Genomic DNA, 17,393 nt, shown 5'->3' with positions numbered 1-17,393 from the left:
TGCATTTATGCTGATGAGCACACATAAATATACAAAGGTATACACATACCAGTGAATGCATGTATACATACAATATGTACGTACAAACATATCAAGGTATGATCCATACAAATCTCTGGAGTCTGTGTGTATTTGTGTATGTGAGGTTGGTTGCAGCGGGCGGGAGTTAGCGGTTGCCAAACAGCGTGGCAGGAATACAGAATTGGCCAACCAGGAATACAGAACTGCCTGCCCCAATCTACTACCTTTCCGACCCAAACATACACACACACACACACACACACACACACACACACACACACACACACACACACACACACACACAGTCTGTGACCCATCCCCCTGACATTGAACAGCCCCGGGGCCTGTCCTAATGTGGCCTAGCCTTGCCCAGACCACAGCTCAGGCTGAAACAGTTGTCACTCAGTAATGGCAGACTCTGGGGACACTTTCAAACCCAAAGCCCTCAGTCTCAAAGCTCCTGCAGCCCTCAGCCACCCCCAGCTTCCAGCTATGACAAGGCCCAGGCCTGGAACTCTGTTTCCACCTTCTGCACAGACAGGGCATGCTTCCTTCCGCACAAACACAGTTGAAGGAGAGCCTTGGCTCAGCTCACAGGGATAACACTGCTTTGGTTTATTTAACTAATTAAAGTGCTCAGACTGACGGCGAATTCGCAGGTGAAATCCAGCAGATTGGACTCACAGCATCAGAGGGGGGAGCGGGGGGAGAAAACAACAAACGCTCTCTTTTTTCATGTCTAAAGAGTGAAACAAACATTGCTGCTCTCACTGCTTCATATTTCACACATAATTTACTTAATTTACAAGAGGAAACAACAGCATTTTCTTTCATTTTTGCTGTAAAGTAATGCAGCAGGTTTCCCACAAAATGTAACACAATTCATGATTTATTGAAAATGCTACACATGCATATCCGAAATCTACATTCCTGTACTCATTAGTACCACTCACATCACAAGCACCTGACTCTGATGATGGCCTTTATGTATGTGGATTTATCCATCCCATGGTCGCTGTACCAGTGATCCAATTTTGTGGTGAGTGTGCCTGTGTGTTTGTGTGTGTGTGTGTGTGTGTGTGTTGACCAGTAGAGTGGGTAATGGGCTCAGACTGCGTGTGGAAATGACCAGTGCACCATGGTAATGAATCTGCATGTGTGCGTGCGTGTGTGTGTATGTGTGTGTGTGTGTGTGTGTGTGTAGCTAAAGGCCAAACCACATCTGGATGGGAATTAGGGTGAATGAGGTGATAAATCAAGGAACTACCCCTGGTGCCCGTGATGCTCCAGTCACTGAGCATGAAGGGCAGCAGAACAGTGGAGGCAAAACGCATTTCAGCCGTTTGATAGACACTGATCTCATTTCCATTTATACCTCACTGCTATGAGGATCTTTGCTTAAAGGATAATTCTGATTTACTACAACTTGTGTCTTGTTTTCATTGTTTTGTCCATTCTTCCTATTGGTAATAATAACATTGTACTCTCCACTTTAATTGCTAACATAAGGGAACGCAGCAATATTTCTACAACAAAGTCAAATGGGGCAAGAGACACAAGCTGTCTTGCTGTTTTGCCTGGACCACAACAGAGAGGCCAGGCCTATAAACACGAATGTCTGTGACTGACTGAGAGAAACAAACAGATAAAGGGATAAAACTGGCCGACACCAGGCAGAATGCAAATATAACACGAGAACATCAGTTATTTTCAGAGGTTCCACAACAAAGAAGTATGTCCTCCTAAACACACATGGTCCGGCCATAGGTTTTGACCTAGTCTTGTTGTTTTTACCTTTAATTAAAGATTTTTCAATAATCTGGTTAAACTGTTGGCATGTTTACAACCTGTGTGACCGATTATCTTTCTTGCCTTCCAGACTTTGTTGTAATGATGTCGCCATGTTTCCAAATCTCCTCTTACTTTGGTTTTTATAGCCAAACACTGACAGTAAGAATCCAGTTTTACTTCACTGAAATTATCTCAAGAGAAACCCAGTATAAAGCAATGTGAGTATATGCTGACAAGAATAAAAATAGGATACGTGCCATTTTTAGCCACCGCAAAGATTGGTCTGCTGCTGGCTAGCTGCCTTTTACAGCAGATTGGTGAAGTTGTCAGGCTGGTGTTTGGCTGTGGGCAAGCTAGCTGTGTTTTTCTTTTCAGTGTTTTGTGTGTTTGCTGTCGGGCAGGCCAGTGCAGCTCGCGTGCGCAGCAGTTCAAAGTGAGGGGGATGAATAATGAATGAAAGCCAAGGAGGAGGTTTTAAGGCGTTAAAGTGGAACACTTGGTGGAGTGCTTTCAGAGGTGTCACACAGGGGAAAGACTCAGCTCAGCAATACCTGCCAATGGATTGTTAGCTTAGCTCTCCCATGCCATTCTACAAACAATTTAACATGGCTAATGGCATCAAAAATCATCATGAAATACAGATGCAGAGAATGGACAGATGCTTTTATAATATAGGAAGATTAAGCATCCATTTGAGAGTGCTAATACTCAAGTGTACTTACTGTAATATGGTATTTTCCACTTACTCAGCAGGATCTGCCAAGTGAATTAAATCAGCCAGGCGGTACATAAACGTGCATTAAAGTGTGTGTACATGTATTGTGTCACGTAGCAGCCTCACCTCTCTGAGCATGGGGTCGTTGATGGAGCTGAGGTTGACTGCGCCTTCATAGGTCAGATAATAGAAAACATTTAGGGCTCTCGTGGCTTCGGGACCCTGCTGCTTGTAGCCAAATATCAGATCGATCCACTGGTGGAGCTGGCAGGACACAAACTCGCTCTCCAGAGCCTGTAAATGGAAGAGAGGACAGAGGATCAGGAGTATTGTCAATGTCAACAGATGTACGCCATTTACACACCATACTCTAACCAAATGCTACTCCCCTAACATGTTCCTCATCCCATTACTGAACAGCCTTTATCACTAATGTCTCTCAAAGATGAACTCCTCAGAGAAAGCAGACTTTCCTGCTAATTGTTCCTGTGACACAATCTGCCAATGATTTCTGTAACGAGCAAAAAGCACAGTAAATCCATATCTGATCATATGGGAGCATCAAAACATTAGAGGACTCTTGTAGTTCATTAGGGAGCCATTTCAGCCTCAGTCTTTGTTCTTTTCTGTTGGTTGTGGGCGGATAAAAGCACCATGTTGCTCTTCTGCAGACGTCTCTGCACCGCCATAATGTTGAGGTACAAGTCGTTTTCTCTCCTCATTAGCCGGCAAAGGAGGGAAAAAACATTTATGGTTTCCTCATAAAAACAGGCAATTGTGTTAATTTGTGTAAAGCTGTCGGCTCACAAAAGCCCTCTAAACACGACCAAATTAGAATGAGGCAGCCCTTGATTGTCATTGCTGCCTTGTGTCACATTAATTTGTGACAAAACATTAGCCTGTGCTACACTTAAATGGCAATTTATATAATTTAAATTTTTACTGCAGAGACTAGCGCATCCCTCATTTAAATGTGACTTTCTGACAGCTCATTCTGCATCGGATTCCTCCCCTTTCTCTTAATTACAACTTTCAATCGGGGGGGAGAGCACGGGTATAAAGAGGAGACTGTGTGCGGGATGATGATGTTTTCACTGCAACTTGAGCACTGACTGAATTTTTTATGCTGTCACAAATTCCATTATCTGAACTGATGAAAAGCTTTGCAGCAAAAATCCTGTGTGGATCGTACAGGAGTGGGAATCAGTGGATTCCTAGAGGGGGAAAAAATCCTGGAGACAAAGATTTTAGAAGTTTTCAGGTTCAGTGTGTAGAAACATGCAAGAACACCATTATTTATGGCTGAGTATCACACATCAGGACATTTTGTTACCAACCATACAGCACTATGTAGAAGGATGCAGTGTACTTGATGTGTTATTGTCTCTGTACTACCACTCTTTTTGATGGAGGTTTTATTACTGTGTGTACCTCTTGAATTCCTTTGTGATGTTTATGTGATGCACACCTGTCATCATGGAGTCTCTCAGCCTCCTGGCATTCATAATCTTCTTTACTTATAAACTTTGCATTTGCCATCTTTATTGAGATCTAATTAGACAAAGTTTTTGTACAATTGTTTGTATTTAAGCAACATTTTAAATGTGAGTTTTCTCTTCTGTTAACTCAAGTTGTGTTGATATTTCTCAAAAGCAGGTATCACAGCAAGTAGCTATGGTGTCATAGGTACAGTAATGGCATAATTAACAATCATTCAAGCATTCCCCAGGCGTGATATTTAAAGGACAGTCTGGTGTAAAGCTTTCTTGTCATGAATGTAAAGCTAATCCATGTGTACTGTAGGTTTATGGTTATTACACACACTGGTATTTTGAGCAATGCCCCACTTAGATGCAAGCACTGTTCTGAGAGCTGTAGACTCTGCAAAATTAGCAGATGGAGAGAGATTTGTCTGTTCTCCTCCACTTCATGTGACTCACTTCACAACATTTTCTGTTTAGGGCTGAACTAGGGGGAAATGCTAAAACAAAGGAAAACTAACAGTTAGTATTAAAGTAAAACAGAACACCCCTAGAGTGTAAGACAGTCTAGACTCCATGTCTGTCTGTTCCTCTGGCATCAGTATGTTCACAGTATGTTAGTGTGTTTAAAGGCTTGTGTCACAGGGCAATCCTTTTTATTAATGTTACATTATAAGCCACGGAAACCCTCTTTATTCAAACTCACTTTAATAGCGGGCAGACTGGGGTTGAAGTGTGTGTGTGTGTGTGTGTGTGTGTGTGTGTGTGTGTGTGTGTGTGTGTGTGAGAGAGAGAGAGATCAGTTCATTATGCGCTAGGATTGACCTTTGACAGGCCCTGCTCCCCTGTTTCTAAAACTAAAGCTGGGTCTGATGGGCATTTAATGTGCACTGCAATCTACTGTCAATCAGCATGGGGAAACAAAGACAGCCATGTTATTGCAGCTCCCTCTCCAGAGGCCCGCCTTTATGGAAATCACTTGCATGTACCATTTGAAGAGGGAGGGAGATGGAATATGTGAGCATGCATATGAGTGTGCTGCGTTGGCACTGGAAGTAGTATCGTTTTAGATTTTTATTAAACTTGTAAAAAAAAAAAAAAAAAAAAAAAAAAAAAAATTTAAAACCATGTTCTCTCCTTGTTGTTATGGGTTACTGAGTGTAGACAGATGGGCAAAAGGGCAATTTCATCCATTTACAATCCAATCTGCAACACAGTAGAAGACGGCGTATATAGCTGTGCATCGTTATATTTGTTTGGTCTATCTCCATCTGTCTGACAAAAGGCTCAGCAGTACTTTGTGACTGAAGTCTAGGTTTAGGAATTTAACCTCAGTGGACTAAATCTCAGAGATTCAAAAGAATATCTTCCTCTGCCTACGGAGATACAGCGAAATGCCTTGATCATGTCTCTTCAAAGCTCTTTCAAAAAAGCAGCAGAATGTCGCCACTGTGACAACAGTTAGATTAGGATGTAATAAAACGACAGCTTTATTCTCACCCTTAGTCTAAACCAGGGGCTTCATATCAGAAGTTCACTCATTATAGAAACATTCTGGAAGTCGAGTTGTCTAAAGAAAATAACTGCTTGCACAAGAACAAAAAAAACAACTCTAACGGTGTTTTATAATTTTCACGATATCAACAAAATCACATACAAAATAGTGAAATGAAACTGATTCTATTGTACTTATATAGCTTATTCCTCTATGTCATACACCTCCAGCTCCATCAAAAAAAAAAAAAAAAAAAAACCTATTAAAAACAAATCAATGTGCCATACTGATCCACTGGCTCCTTCATTATGAGGAAGTGTAGTTTATTTAGTTACTGTTGCTGCTGTGAATATCAATGTAACAATTTTGAAGCAGATAACAGTCCTACAGTTTACTCCTATTTGAGTCCTGTGTGCTAAACACTACAATGCCCAGCGGCCTTGGGAAACTATTTATCAGTTCTTTAAACAAAATTGCATATTTGAGAAGATGAAGAAAAGATCTTCAGTGTGAACAACCAGGCACTGAGGCCGAGTGCTACTGACAGGAAACGGAAGTTAGAAGTACTCAGAGACAAACATACTTATGCTTTTACTCTTTTCATGGTCACAAAATTATAGAATAAACCAGCCTCATCTTGTAAATTAATGTTTGTGAACAAATACAGACAACAGCATACTAATATAATCTCAACAACAGGAACCTGCGATAAAATCAGCAGTGAGATCAAATTTTCTTTTACCAAGAAGACTGCATGTGAGAAATTCAGGCTACTTGTTGGGTGCGTTCTGATAACCCATCAACCATGTGAGCAGGTGTGGAAATGTCTCCTCATGTAGTGCCACACTGTGGAAATGGTTGAGCAGAAGGTTGGGGCAGATAGCAGATTCCTGAGGTGGGATCTGGTGCCACTTCAGGAGAACCAGGCAGGATTATTGATGGGCCAATTAGCAGCCAGTGTGTGTGTCATCCCCGTCCACAGGGGACTCTCTGATAATTAATGAATAATTTAGCATGCCTTTATGTAAATGCTGATAGGGGGTAGAAGTCACTGGAATCCCGCATTTCTATTGTTGCAGATTTGACAAAGTACACCTTTGAAGCATGGGGAGGGGGTCCCCCTTTGTTGTGTTCTGTGACTTGTCTCCAATGGCAACAATAATTTGGAATATTCTCCTATGTAGAAAAATGCAATCATTTACGGTAATCAGCTTTTTTTTCCCCCCATCAAAGCTACCAAGTTTTCAAATGTATATCATTATTTTCTCTTTCTGAATTTCATGCTTATTTTGCCTGCACGCCAGTTTTCCGGGCTGTGATGTGAATTCTAATGAAAATGTATCATAATGAATTCGACTTGTCTGTGTGCAAGTTTCAGATTACTTTAATGTTCTCCTCCTCTCTGAAACATCCGTGGATGGAGTGTGAAAAAAAAACACACACACACACAAAAACATTCAGAAAGAATGACAGTTTGACTATGTGTCTGTCAATATGTTACTCTTTAAAGAGAGATATATTCTAGACTGAGGACTTAAAAACATGCTATCCGTATTTCAGACATCAAACTGGAGACTGAGTGATTGCAATTAACCAGCTGGAGGACATTAAACAAGGCTTACCCTGAGTCCTCAGGAGAAAAAAGCTAAAATGTCTGATCTCGACTCACTGGCGAGTCTTCAGCCTCACCTTGGAAAGCTTTTGCTGTTTGCAAGCGGGTGTGTTTTGCTTTTAACCCTTTTTCTTTTCACCTCAGCTTTAGTGATGTTCTTTTTCTGCTCAAAAGTAGAAGTGTGTGTCCATGCCACAGGTCTGCAGGGCTGCGCGGGGCCTATCACTGCCGTTTGTGTGCCTCGCTGTGGTTTGCGGTTAGCTTTATGGTCTGGATTGAGCTGGATTTCACTTCGGCCTTAACGAGGTGACACTGAACACTTTCCTCAAACCCTCACTGGCCCTAAAAAACCTTTTTAAGGACTTATGGAGAGCTGTCTGTAAGGAAGTTAAAATGTCACTTAACAAATCAATCCAATCATTTGCATGCAAACGGTGATGCGAGCGTCCGTGCATGTGTATGTGCCTGTGTGTGTGTGTCACTGACGGTGTGGACGTGTAATCGAATGCACATGTTGTATGTAGAGTGTTGTCAGCGGCAGGCTGTTTTCTTTTGCATCGATTACGGATGAATAAAGCAAACACTTGTCAGGTCTGTATATAGTAAAACGACTGTTTAAGAACTAGCTGATCAAAACATCCTGAAAACCACGTTCAGCATGTGTGGCAGTGAAACATCACACATGTTGAACAAAATGATTCTGAAGCAGCAGTTAAATCAAGGTTTGTTTAGTCTTATTATATTCTAATTGTGCAATTTATTTGATCAGATTATTAAATCCCATTAGATGTGCATGTTTCCAAGTACACCAAACATCATCATCCTCAGCAGAAGCCGGTCTATTATCGTCCCTTTTGTTTTGACTCTATTCTTCCTCCAAGTTCAACAGCCCCCTTTTATTTTCCCTCTTACATATTCTCTCACTCTTAGTGCTACTCCTTTTTTTCCCTCCTGTTCTTTCTTCTAGTCATCTGATCCTTTGGATCAGCTCCTCTGGAGTTGCTTGCCCTGAGGTTGACAAGCACTCTGATTAAAGGGCTTATTAGCTCGCTGTAAATGAGAAGCCGAGTGTCATTTTGAAGCAGGCAGAGGAAGCCTGTAGCCAGCCAGGAGAGAGGGGGCCCCAAACGTGGAAGAGGAAAAAGAAAAAAGCAATGGGTGACGTAAGGAATGAGAGCCTTAGAGCAGCCACGCAGCTAACAAACCATTTCCTTTATTCTCATATTCACACACACACACCAAGAGAACCCCAGATGGGTTGTGTGTTACTTCAGTCCCCCTCCCCCTTCCTGCTCCACTAATTAGATAGGTCACAACCGTGAGAGTTCTGGCTATGGGTCAACGGAGGCACTCGCTGGCAAGTGGAACCTGAAACTCTAACCTCAACGCTCTCCCACTCTCTCCTCCCATCTTCCTTATTATCCCTCGCCCACTTGAAAAGCAACAATATCATGTTATGGGGTGAAAAGAAGCAGAATGAGCAGTGATTGGGAAAGTATCTCCCCAAAACAAACATGTCATGGTGGATTTTTGTCTTAGGCAGACAAATGGCATGGTGTAGACTGTGAGAATGCACTAAGTGGTCCAATTTACAGCACAGACAATGGAGTAAACAATACTGAGTGAGAGGTAAATGGGTGAAGCAAATGGCAGTGACTCAAAAGTCAGAAGGCAATGATACTGTAGCTGTTGTCTTCTCCTTTTAGTTTTTAGTTAATGCAGAATAATGAATAATGAAAACAGTATGATACGGCATAACATAATAATCTATAAAAGTGTAAATGAGAGGTTAGAAATGTTGAAATAATTTTAAGTGTTAAAAAGTTTTCTTAAAAATATTTGGAATAAAATATTTCAACTGACAAGAAACAAGTGAAAACAACAACAAAAAAAACTCATAAGTGTCTAATCTTATCTCAACAACTGTTAACAAGCACCTGAAGAGAATCTAACCATCTGTCCACTTGTACTCCGAAAAGGCTAACAAGCTAGCAAATACATCGCCAGTGCCATAAGACACATCCACAATAGGAGCAAAAGCTAAGTCAACAGTCAGAGCTGATTAAACACAGGACCACAGAGGAGCCTGCTGAACGAGGGGATATTTGGATAGCTGTTGAGAGGAGCATTGTTGTCTCAGATGATTACAGAGTTAGCTGGAGGACTGAACGGTCTCTCCACCCTTCTGAAGGTGTGGAGGCTTTCAACGCAGAGTGGAGATGATTAGGATGAATGACTCAACTGATCAGCTTGAGTGTAGTTAGCCTTCTAGGAGAGGTTATTAGGGTGTTGGGTTATGTGGAGCTTCAGCTTGTTAGAGAGTGTGTGTGTGTGTGTGTGTGTGTGTGTGTGTGTGTGTGTATGATCTCTGAAAAGGCTAGACCACAATTCAATATTATCATTATGCGAATTTCAGAATTAAATCATAATAATAACTGACAATTTAATGCTTCTAAAAAATCCTGTTCAAATTAAAAATTACCATAGTGGCTCTGTGAGGCTAGACAAGGCACAGTGATGCTTTGAGCTAAATGCTAACATCAGCATGCTAAACCTTTTTAGAAGGTACAATGTTTATCATCATCACAGTCTTCCTTCAGTGGGCTACCATGCTAATGTGTGCTAATTAGCACTAAGCACAAAGTGCAGCTGAGGCTGAGGTAAAGTCATTAGTTTGCAGAAATTTGTTCCTAAACCACAGTGGTATACACATTTTTACCAGATGGTGGCACAAGATGAAAAGTTAAGGGATAAACAAAGTTATTATAGTTTATTGTATGGAGGACACACATGTCTGCACTAAATTTATGGAATCCGTAATAGCTGTCAAGATATTTCCGTCTGGACCAATGTGGCGGACTGATTGACATTGCCATCCCTCAAGCCACTAGCATAGTTACAGACATCCTTGCTAACAAAATCCTATATAACATTTCAACCATATTGCACAGCTCTCTTTAAAGTTATACATTATCTGTGCCTGTGATTGTATGTCTCGGTGTCAACTTGAAAATTTAAAAAATATATATTTTTGTTCATGCTTGAGTGGCCACATTAGCATGGGATGGGGCAGAGGGCAAAGACAACTGTTGTCCATCTGAAGTCCAGGAGTTTTGGAGGCAAAGACAGATAGAGAGCTGGAGTGAAGGAGTGTAAAACAGTGCATGTTGCAAAAAAGCATCTCAGTAGATGTCGGCAGAAGTAAAATGAGAGTGTGGAGGAGTGCAGGAAAAGGGAGAAGGACAACATTAGTGAGTGAGTATGTCAGCAGCAGTAGATCATCCCATTTCTCAGGCTCTCATCGGCCTCCTCCATTACGTCATTGAAGAGGAGGACGAAGAAGAGGAGGGGGAGATGGACAGGGAAAAGGGGGAGGCAGAGAAGAAGGGGGGACAGCTCGTAAAACACTGAGCACACAGTAAACATGTCTTCCCTTACGCATGACAATACTCCTACAGTGAGCGCTGCCTGACATTAGCCAGATAACCCCCCCCCACCCCACGTGGTAGTTCCCATCCAACAACAAGGCTTTCAGTGGAGACACCAGGGAAATAGATTAGCACTAGGCTAACATGGTAACTGTGTTCTGTTACATGAGGCCACGCTGGGCCAGACGACGTTAAGATTTTCACTCACTCAGTCATTCACAAGTGCGTAAGTGTATCTTAGTGGTTAGTGACTGGTCCTTGCAGTGGTTTACCTCAGCTCATACATGAATTCCTGTGGGGTTCCTGTGAGAATACGATGTGGAGGCTGGTGGGAACAGTATTACGTGCGTCCCAGCTGGTGTCTGATCAGAGAGTGCGGTGCGGATGAGAGGTGAATGTAAACAGCGATGATCTTTGACTTTGTGTAGCTGGTGGTCTGAGCTGGGGAGCTATCATGTCTGGCAATGCGTCTTGTGGGAAAAAATGTGAGACACCCTTTCATCTTCTGTACCCGGCTCTCCCTCACGTTTCACATACAGAGCCCCTGGATAACTCTGCATGATGACACAAAAAAATCTTAAAATGTTCTCAGCATTGGCCACAATAATCACATTTATAAAATTATCAGATGGAAAAAATACCCTTATACCCTCACTAGATCATAACCTGGTACGATAATGGACGTGTCTGCCATGATGACATAGTTTTTCTAAGTGTGAAGAGCTGTCAACATATAAAAGTGACAAACCTCAGAGAAGGACTTTCAAAGAGGGTGATAGTGTGAGTATATGAGACTTTGGGGGTAAAGGTGATTTGGCTCATATTAATATGACACACGTCTGTTAGCACTGAGCAGCCACGTAGATGTTTGCCTCTGCAGGCGAGATCACTGTGGTGATTGCAACAACAGCAGCTGTGAGGACAAATGTGAGGCTCTATGAAGCAGATCACCATTATAATGCAGAGCAGAAATTATCATTCAGAAAGCACTTCCTTTAAGTAAAGCTGCACCTGGAAATTTCTGACCACTAGACGGCAGAAGAGAGGACACACACACACACACACACACACACACACACACACACACACACACACACACACACATACACACACACACACAGCTATAGCGCAAAAGCAAGCACTAAACTATGAGGCCTGTACTACGATGCAAGTTCAACATACCCAGGATACCTTTTCGTTGTCTGGCTTCACTAAGCCTAGCGACCGTAGTCATGGTTTCCCCAGGTTTCCAGGAGTGGCATATTTTACAAATGAAGAGCAAACTATAATGCAAATACGAAGAAGTCCAAAATAATTCAGGCTAAAAGCGACAGTTCCAGCTGCCAAATGCAGGAAAGGATCGCCAACTCTGTGAACTGTGCAAATTAATAAGCTTACAAATAAATCTTACTATAATCACATTTGCGCATTTCATTAAATTTTCTTGTCTGGTCCGCAAACTCTTGAGAAATTTACCAAGGTCTAACAGGCTTTTTATATATATTTCCAAACTTCCCAAACCAGTCACGTATTTACTTCAGATCACCACTGTCTCTTGCTGACCGTTTCGCATATAGTGGCTTGTGTTAACTGGAAATGGCTGCCCACAATCCCACAACTCTGGTTTGATGAGCACTGGGATTCCAAAATATACTGATAAACCAAACCAAGTGTCTGTCTGAGAACCAACGAAAGCTGGTTGGAGTTATAAAGTGTGGTGTTGACTCTCAGCAGGACAATAACTGGAGATAACTGTTTCACATTATCTTGAGATATTTTTGATGAGTCATTTGATTCAATTCTGAATAAATATCAAAGATATAATTCAACAGAGAATTACTTAAAATAACATACATCGGTTGCTCTTAGCACGGCAGAGATATCTATCTCTGCAATAAAGACACAGCCTTTTACTGTTCCAGTATCCAAAAGGTTAACACTCTCCCAAAGAAGTTATTCTGTAATAATGCACTGGGCAGCAGAATAATGAAAAGGGTTAGCTTTTAAAGACTCATACAGATAGCTTTGGTGTCTAACGTCCATTGAGCAGAGATGTCAACTTACAGTGAGGGTTTACCACACGCGGCGGTGATCTGTGGTCAACCTTCTCAGTATCAGCTTCTGACCCATCACTCAGTTGGGTTTGCCCATTCAACAAGAGGAAAGTCTCCCTCTCCTTCTGTGAGGGCAGTTTAGCTGATGTCTCTGTCACTGCTTTGAGTGAGCAGATGCTTTATAAGGGGAAAAAGGCCAAAAGTAATGTGCTGCCCATCTGTCCCATGTGTGTGGTTTGCAGGTCTGTCAGCAGCGCTACAAGAGCAGAGATGACTGAAAGAAACCAAACATGTGAACGTAGAGCAGCAAAAGGGCCCTGCAGCGCTCAGATAGGTTAGATGGTGATTGCACCCCCAACTCCCTGGGACAAAAATTATTCTAAAATGGGCGGTCATCATTTTAAGTATTGATTGGACAAATGTTAGGAGTAAAAAGTTACTTGTTTCTACAAAACAGATGCAGAATCATTCCGCTCAACTAATGATCCAAAACCAGATTTCTTCTATTGCATTTCATTCTTCGTGTTATATTTCAAATGTTAATAAAACATTTCATATATCTTTTTGCATTCTTGTTTATATTAGCATGTAGACAGTGTTTAAACAGTGTGATTTAGACAATTGTGCAAAGTTCTTTAATGTGTCAATCACAGCCTCTAAAATCTGTATTGTTTAGCTCAGTCAGTCTACCATTAGACTACTCACATTAAAAGATGGCTACTACAGCAACCTGTGGTTTAGGCTGCTCCATATCAGTATCTCCAGTGAAGGTAAACAGTGATGTGCACAAAATTACACAACCATACACACATCACCTGCTATCGTGCTAATGGTTAGCAGAGCAGAGAAGTGAGATGTGGTCATATATAGTGGAATGTCAGAGAGGCTGACAGTGCCCAGAGACATGTAGTTATCTGGTGGAGGAGGGATCAAGTTCTTAACCTCTCCTTCGACCTCCTGGTAAAAACAACAAGCAGCCCCTGATCTCTGTGGCATGCCGCCTCAAGACCCCAGTGTCTCAGCCTGTATGTGTGTGTGGGTGTGTGATGGACCGAGGAAAAGGGAGTGTGCCTTTACAAGCAAGCGTTTAAGTATACTGTAGGAACTTCAGTGTTGCTAAGGTGCATGCTAGGCTTAAGGAGCTGAGGTGCTTCGTCTCCAGTGAGTCTGTCTAAAATCCAACCACTCTCCAGCACCTCGAACCCATCATTTCAAACTCAAGTCTTTGAGCCTTCACTGTGTGTACTTGTGTAAGCCAGAGGTTAAACAACAATATGTGTAGGCACATACTCGGTTAATCTGTTGCCATGAAACATACTTTTTACTAAACACTAGTGATGAACTATGACACTTCCAATAGCAGAGCAACACAAACCAGGCTATAGTTTGATGTAATGTTTATATCTTCTCCTGGATTTCTCTTTTTTACAACTCTCACTCCCAACAACAAAAACAAGCTGCCGTTTTGCACAGCAGCGCAATCCTTTACTGTGAGAGGCTTTTAATGGCTTTTCCAGATTGGGCCCTAATTAGCTGTTAATCATCTAGGGCTCATAACCAGAGTGGAGACAGCAGGCGTGTGTGTGTTTGTACCATGTGTGCATCTGCGTGTGTTTGCGTGTTCTCTCCTGCTGTCTATCCTTGTGTTGCGAGGCCATTAGCAGTAGACAAGCTAAAGAGAGCCAAACAGCCCATTAACTCCTTCACTCTTCCTCTCTCCTCTCCACCATGCTCATCTCTCTCCCAACAGTACCACAGTTGCCAGCTGACACCCTCTAATGCCAGCTATCTGTCATGACCAGAGACCTGTCCACCCACACATCCCTCCCTCTACCTTGTCCTCGGCCCATTCTCTCCTTTATTCTTCCTGTCCACCCTCCTTTACCCCCTCTTCCCCATTCCGTCTTTATATGATCTGTAGCACTGGAAGACTGGGTCTCTTAAAATGGTGAAATTTTCATTATTTTCAGTACCGATTAATTTACAGAGTATTTTCTCAACTGATCATTTTGTCAATAGAATATCAGAAAATAGAGAAAAATGTCAGCTATAATTTCCCACAGCCCAAGGTGATGCATTCACATTGCTTGTTTTATGTAACCAACGTCCCAAAATCTAAAGATATTCAGGTTACTATCAGGTATGATAAAGAGAAGCTGCTAATCATCACACTTGGGAAGCTGGAACCAGAAAATGTTTGAAATGTTTTGCTTGAAAAATTACTTAAACTCTTAATTGATTGTCAGAATAGTTGCAGATTAATTTTCTGTCAACTGACTAATTGATTAATTGACTAATCATTTCAGCTGTGTCTGTGCGAGTATGAAGCTGATATTTGTGTCGGTAGCGCCCTGGTGAAGCCTGAAAAAGCTCCTGCTCTCCTGAGCTTGTTATGTGTTATGTGCACCTACACCTGCCTGCTGGGCTCGGCTGCATGGCCGGATCAATATCTCAATTTGCAAACAGTACAGAAAGAAACAGCAGACTGAAATTTTATCAGCCGGAATACAGTGACTAGCAGGCAGCTGTGCAAGAGTATAGACTGTTTGGATAAATCCAAATTGCCCCTGCAGCACTAAATTGGACACAAAGGAAAGCACCGGAGGAAATTGAAGGAGCAGAGGTAGATGAGACTAGTGCAGTTACACTGGCAATGAAAAGCCGCAGGAGCACAAAGCACATTAATTCACATATTCCCTTTAGACAGATCTTTAGTCTATACAATAATATTATCCAAATTAGGTGTGTTTTTAAAGTGGGTGCATTTTAAACAAAATTCACTCAGGAGAGCAGTATTAAAGATGGAAATTATACCCGCTACAAAGTAGAATTGTGAAAAAAATTTACAAGGAATACATCCAAGTTTCTTAATAAAATGATGCAAAACAATTCAACAAGTATTTTCCTTCTTCAACACAAATTAACAGAGGGCTTCAGTGCACTGACTCGGTAGGACACCGCAAAACAGCACGCCGCCACCATGAAAAGCTTCCCCCCCCCCAATACATCCACCTCGGCCTAGAGCATGCTGACAGCCAGAGAGAGAGAAGTGTGTGATTAATGATAGGGGCCTGGTCATATCAGCAGGCTGGTTAACAGAGCCCACCACAAGACTACACAGGTCACAGAGCACACCCAGCCTCATCAGCACCCATTACTACTGTGGGCACACATCACGCAGGAAACTACAACCGCTATTTAGTCGAGAGAAAAAAAATTTAGCTGAAAGGGAATATGGCCTGTGAAAGAATCCAAAATCAAACACGGAGAGGAAACATTTAAAAAATTTAAAGCAACAATAACACAGATATATTCACTTGCATTACACTGCAACTCGTGGTTTGATTGCGTGTATTCTTAATTTTCTTTATTGGTTTCAGCCCGTTTATCCAGACACGTCATTTACTAACAAACTTTAATTCACAAGACGACCTGACCTTTGAGTATCAGTAAAACTCTATAAACTAAACTATATGAAATCTACAAGTATTTGAAGTTGAAGGACTAAAAGTGCCAATAACAAGCTATTCCACCAAGACACAACAGAAACAGTAAACCTATATGGTGCTTTTTGACCTTCTAGAGCAGAGCAAGGTAATCTGATCCTAAGAGTTACCTCAGTTCCCCAGCCTCTTGTATGTGCATGTGGTGTGTGCGTATGTGTGTGGAAGAAGAGAGAACATCTACAATGAAAATATGACAGCAAGTCTGACAACATCCGACACACATATACACAGAATATTTCGGCATTGGGCTGAGTGGGCAGGAAGGGGAGATCAGAAACAGGATACTAAATCATTTCTCTGCACACAAACACATTTGCAATCACACGCACACAAACATGTGCCAGATGCGTGTGGACAGAGCGAGAGAGATGGCGAGGTGGAAAGGGATAGGAGGTGAGGTGATGTTAGATCACTTGGTCAACACAGCAATCTGAGAGCCGGGGCATGTCAGAGAGGCGGGAGGCTCAGGCAACAGGAAGAACTGTGAGACAGTCAGGAAATAACACTGTCTCTTTGAATTAGCATTTCCAGCTAAGCTAATACAAGGAGAGGCAGAAACCTCTGACAGGACTTCGGTCAGTCCGCCTTCTGTGATATATAAGACAGACTATATGTATAGTCTCTATGTATGTATGTTTATGTGTTACCAAGTCTTAGATACTAACATTAACATAGATAACATTTTTCAAAAATGTATGTGCATCATGATTATAAAAAAATTAATAAATAATAATAATTTAACACCTTATTGATGCATGTAGATTATACTGGTGTACACAGTATTGTACATATTTGTATTATATTTATATATTTTTCATAATACTGTTTAACAATTTTATTGTAAATATTTTATTGTAAAATGTTTTATTTATATACTTGCAGTACTTGCTTTGCTTTATCTTTCTTTATATTTTTTTTTCTTCTTACTATCCCTCGTATGTGAAAACTTACTTGGCAATAAACCTGATTCTAATTTTGATTCTGGTACTGCTGGGCCTGGTAAGGATTTAATTTACTGCTCAAGGACACTTGGACTGGGATGTTGAGCGGGTTGAACCAGGGTGATCCGCTTTCTCATTACACTAGCATGTGTTACGGTTCTTACCAGGCGATTGATTCGAACAAACTCCTCTGGGCTCTTGGCCCAGGGTGGCAGCTCCACATCAGAGACCACTGTGCCATCTTCCATCACTCCCAGGTTGTAACTGTTGGCGTTGACAAACATCTCGGGGAGGTAGTAGAACTCTGGAATCAGCTCCTAAATGGGTAAATTATAGAAACATATTTAAA

The 17,393-nt window shown here is 41.6% G+C and overlaps 1 protein-coding gene across 4 annotated transcripts in view; it reads right to left on the bottom strand.

Moving 5' to 3' along the window:
- The window catches only part of lrba (LPS-responsive vesicle trafficking, beach and anchor containing), a 179,846-nt gene that overhangs the window by 19,408 nt on the left and 143,045 nt on the right, over positions 1-17,393 (bottom strand). For all 4 annotated transcript variants that reach the window (XM_023406305.2, XM_023406306.2, XM_087174014.1 and 1 more), the window contains exons 46-47: positions 17,209-17,361; positions 2,654-2,821 (exon numbers count right to left, since the gene is read on the bottom strand). In XM_023406305.2, the coding sequence (XP_023262073.1) occupies positions 2,654-2,821; positions 17,209-17,361 (321 nt within the window). The remainder of the gene's footprint in view (positions 1-2,653; positions 2,822-17,208; positions 17,362-17,393) is intronic.

The sequence above is a fragment of the Seriola lalandi genome, unplaced genomic scaffold (genome assembly GCF_002814215.2).
Source record: "Seriola lalandi dorsalis isolate HSWRI2012SDOR001 ecotype SW California unplaced genomic scaffold, Sedor1 jcf7180002054301, whole genome shotgun sequence".
NCBI classification, from domain to species: domain Eukaryota; kingdom Metazoa; phylum Chordata; class Actinopteri; order Carangiformes; family Carangidae; genus Seriola; species Seriola lalandi.
Note: the sequence above shows the minus strand (reverse complement) of the source record. Positions and strands in the feature narration are given on the sequence as shown.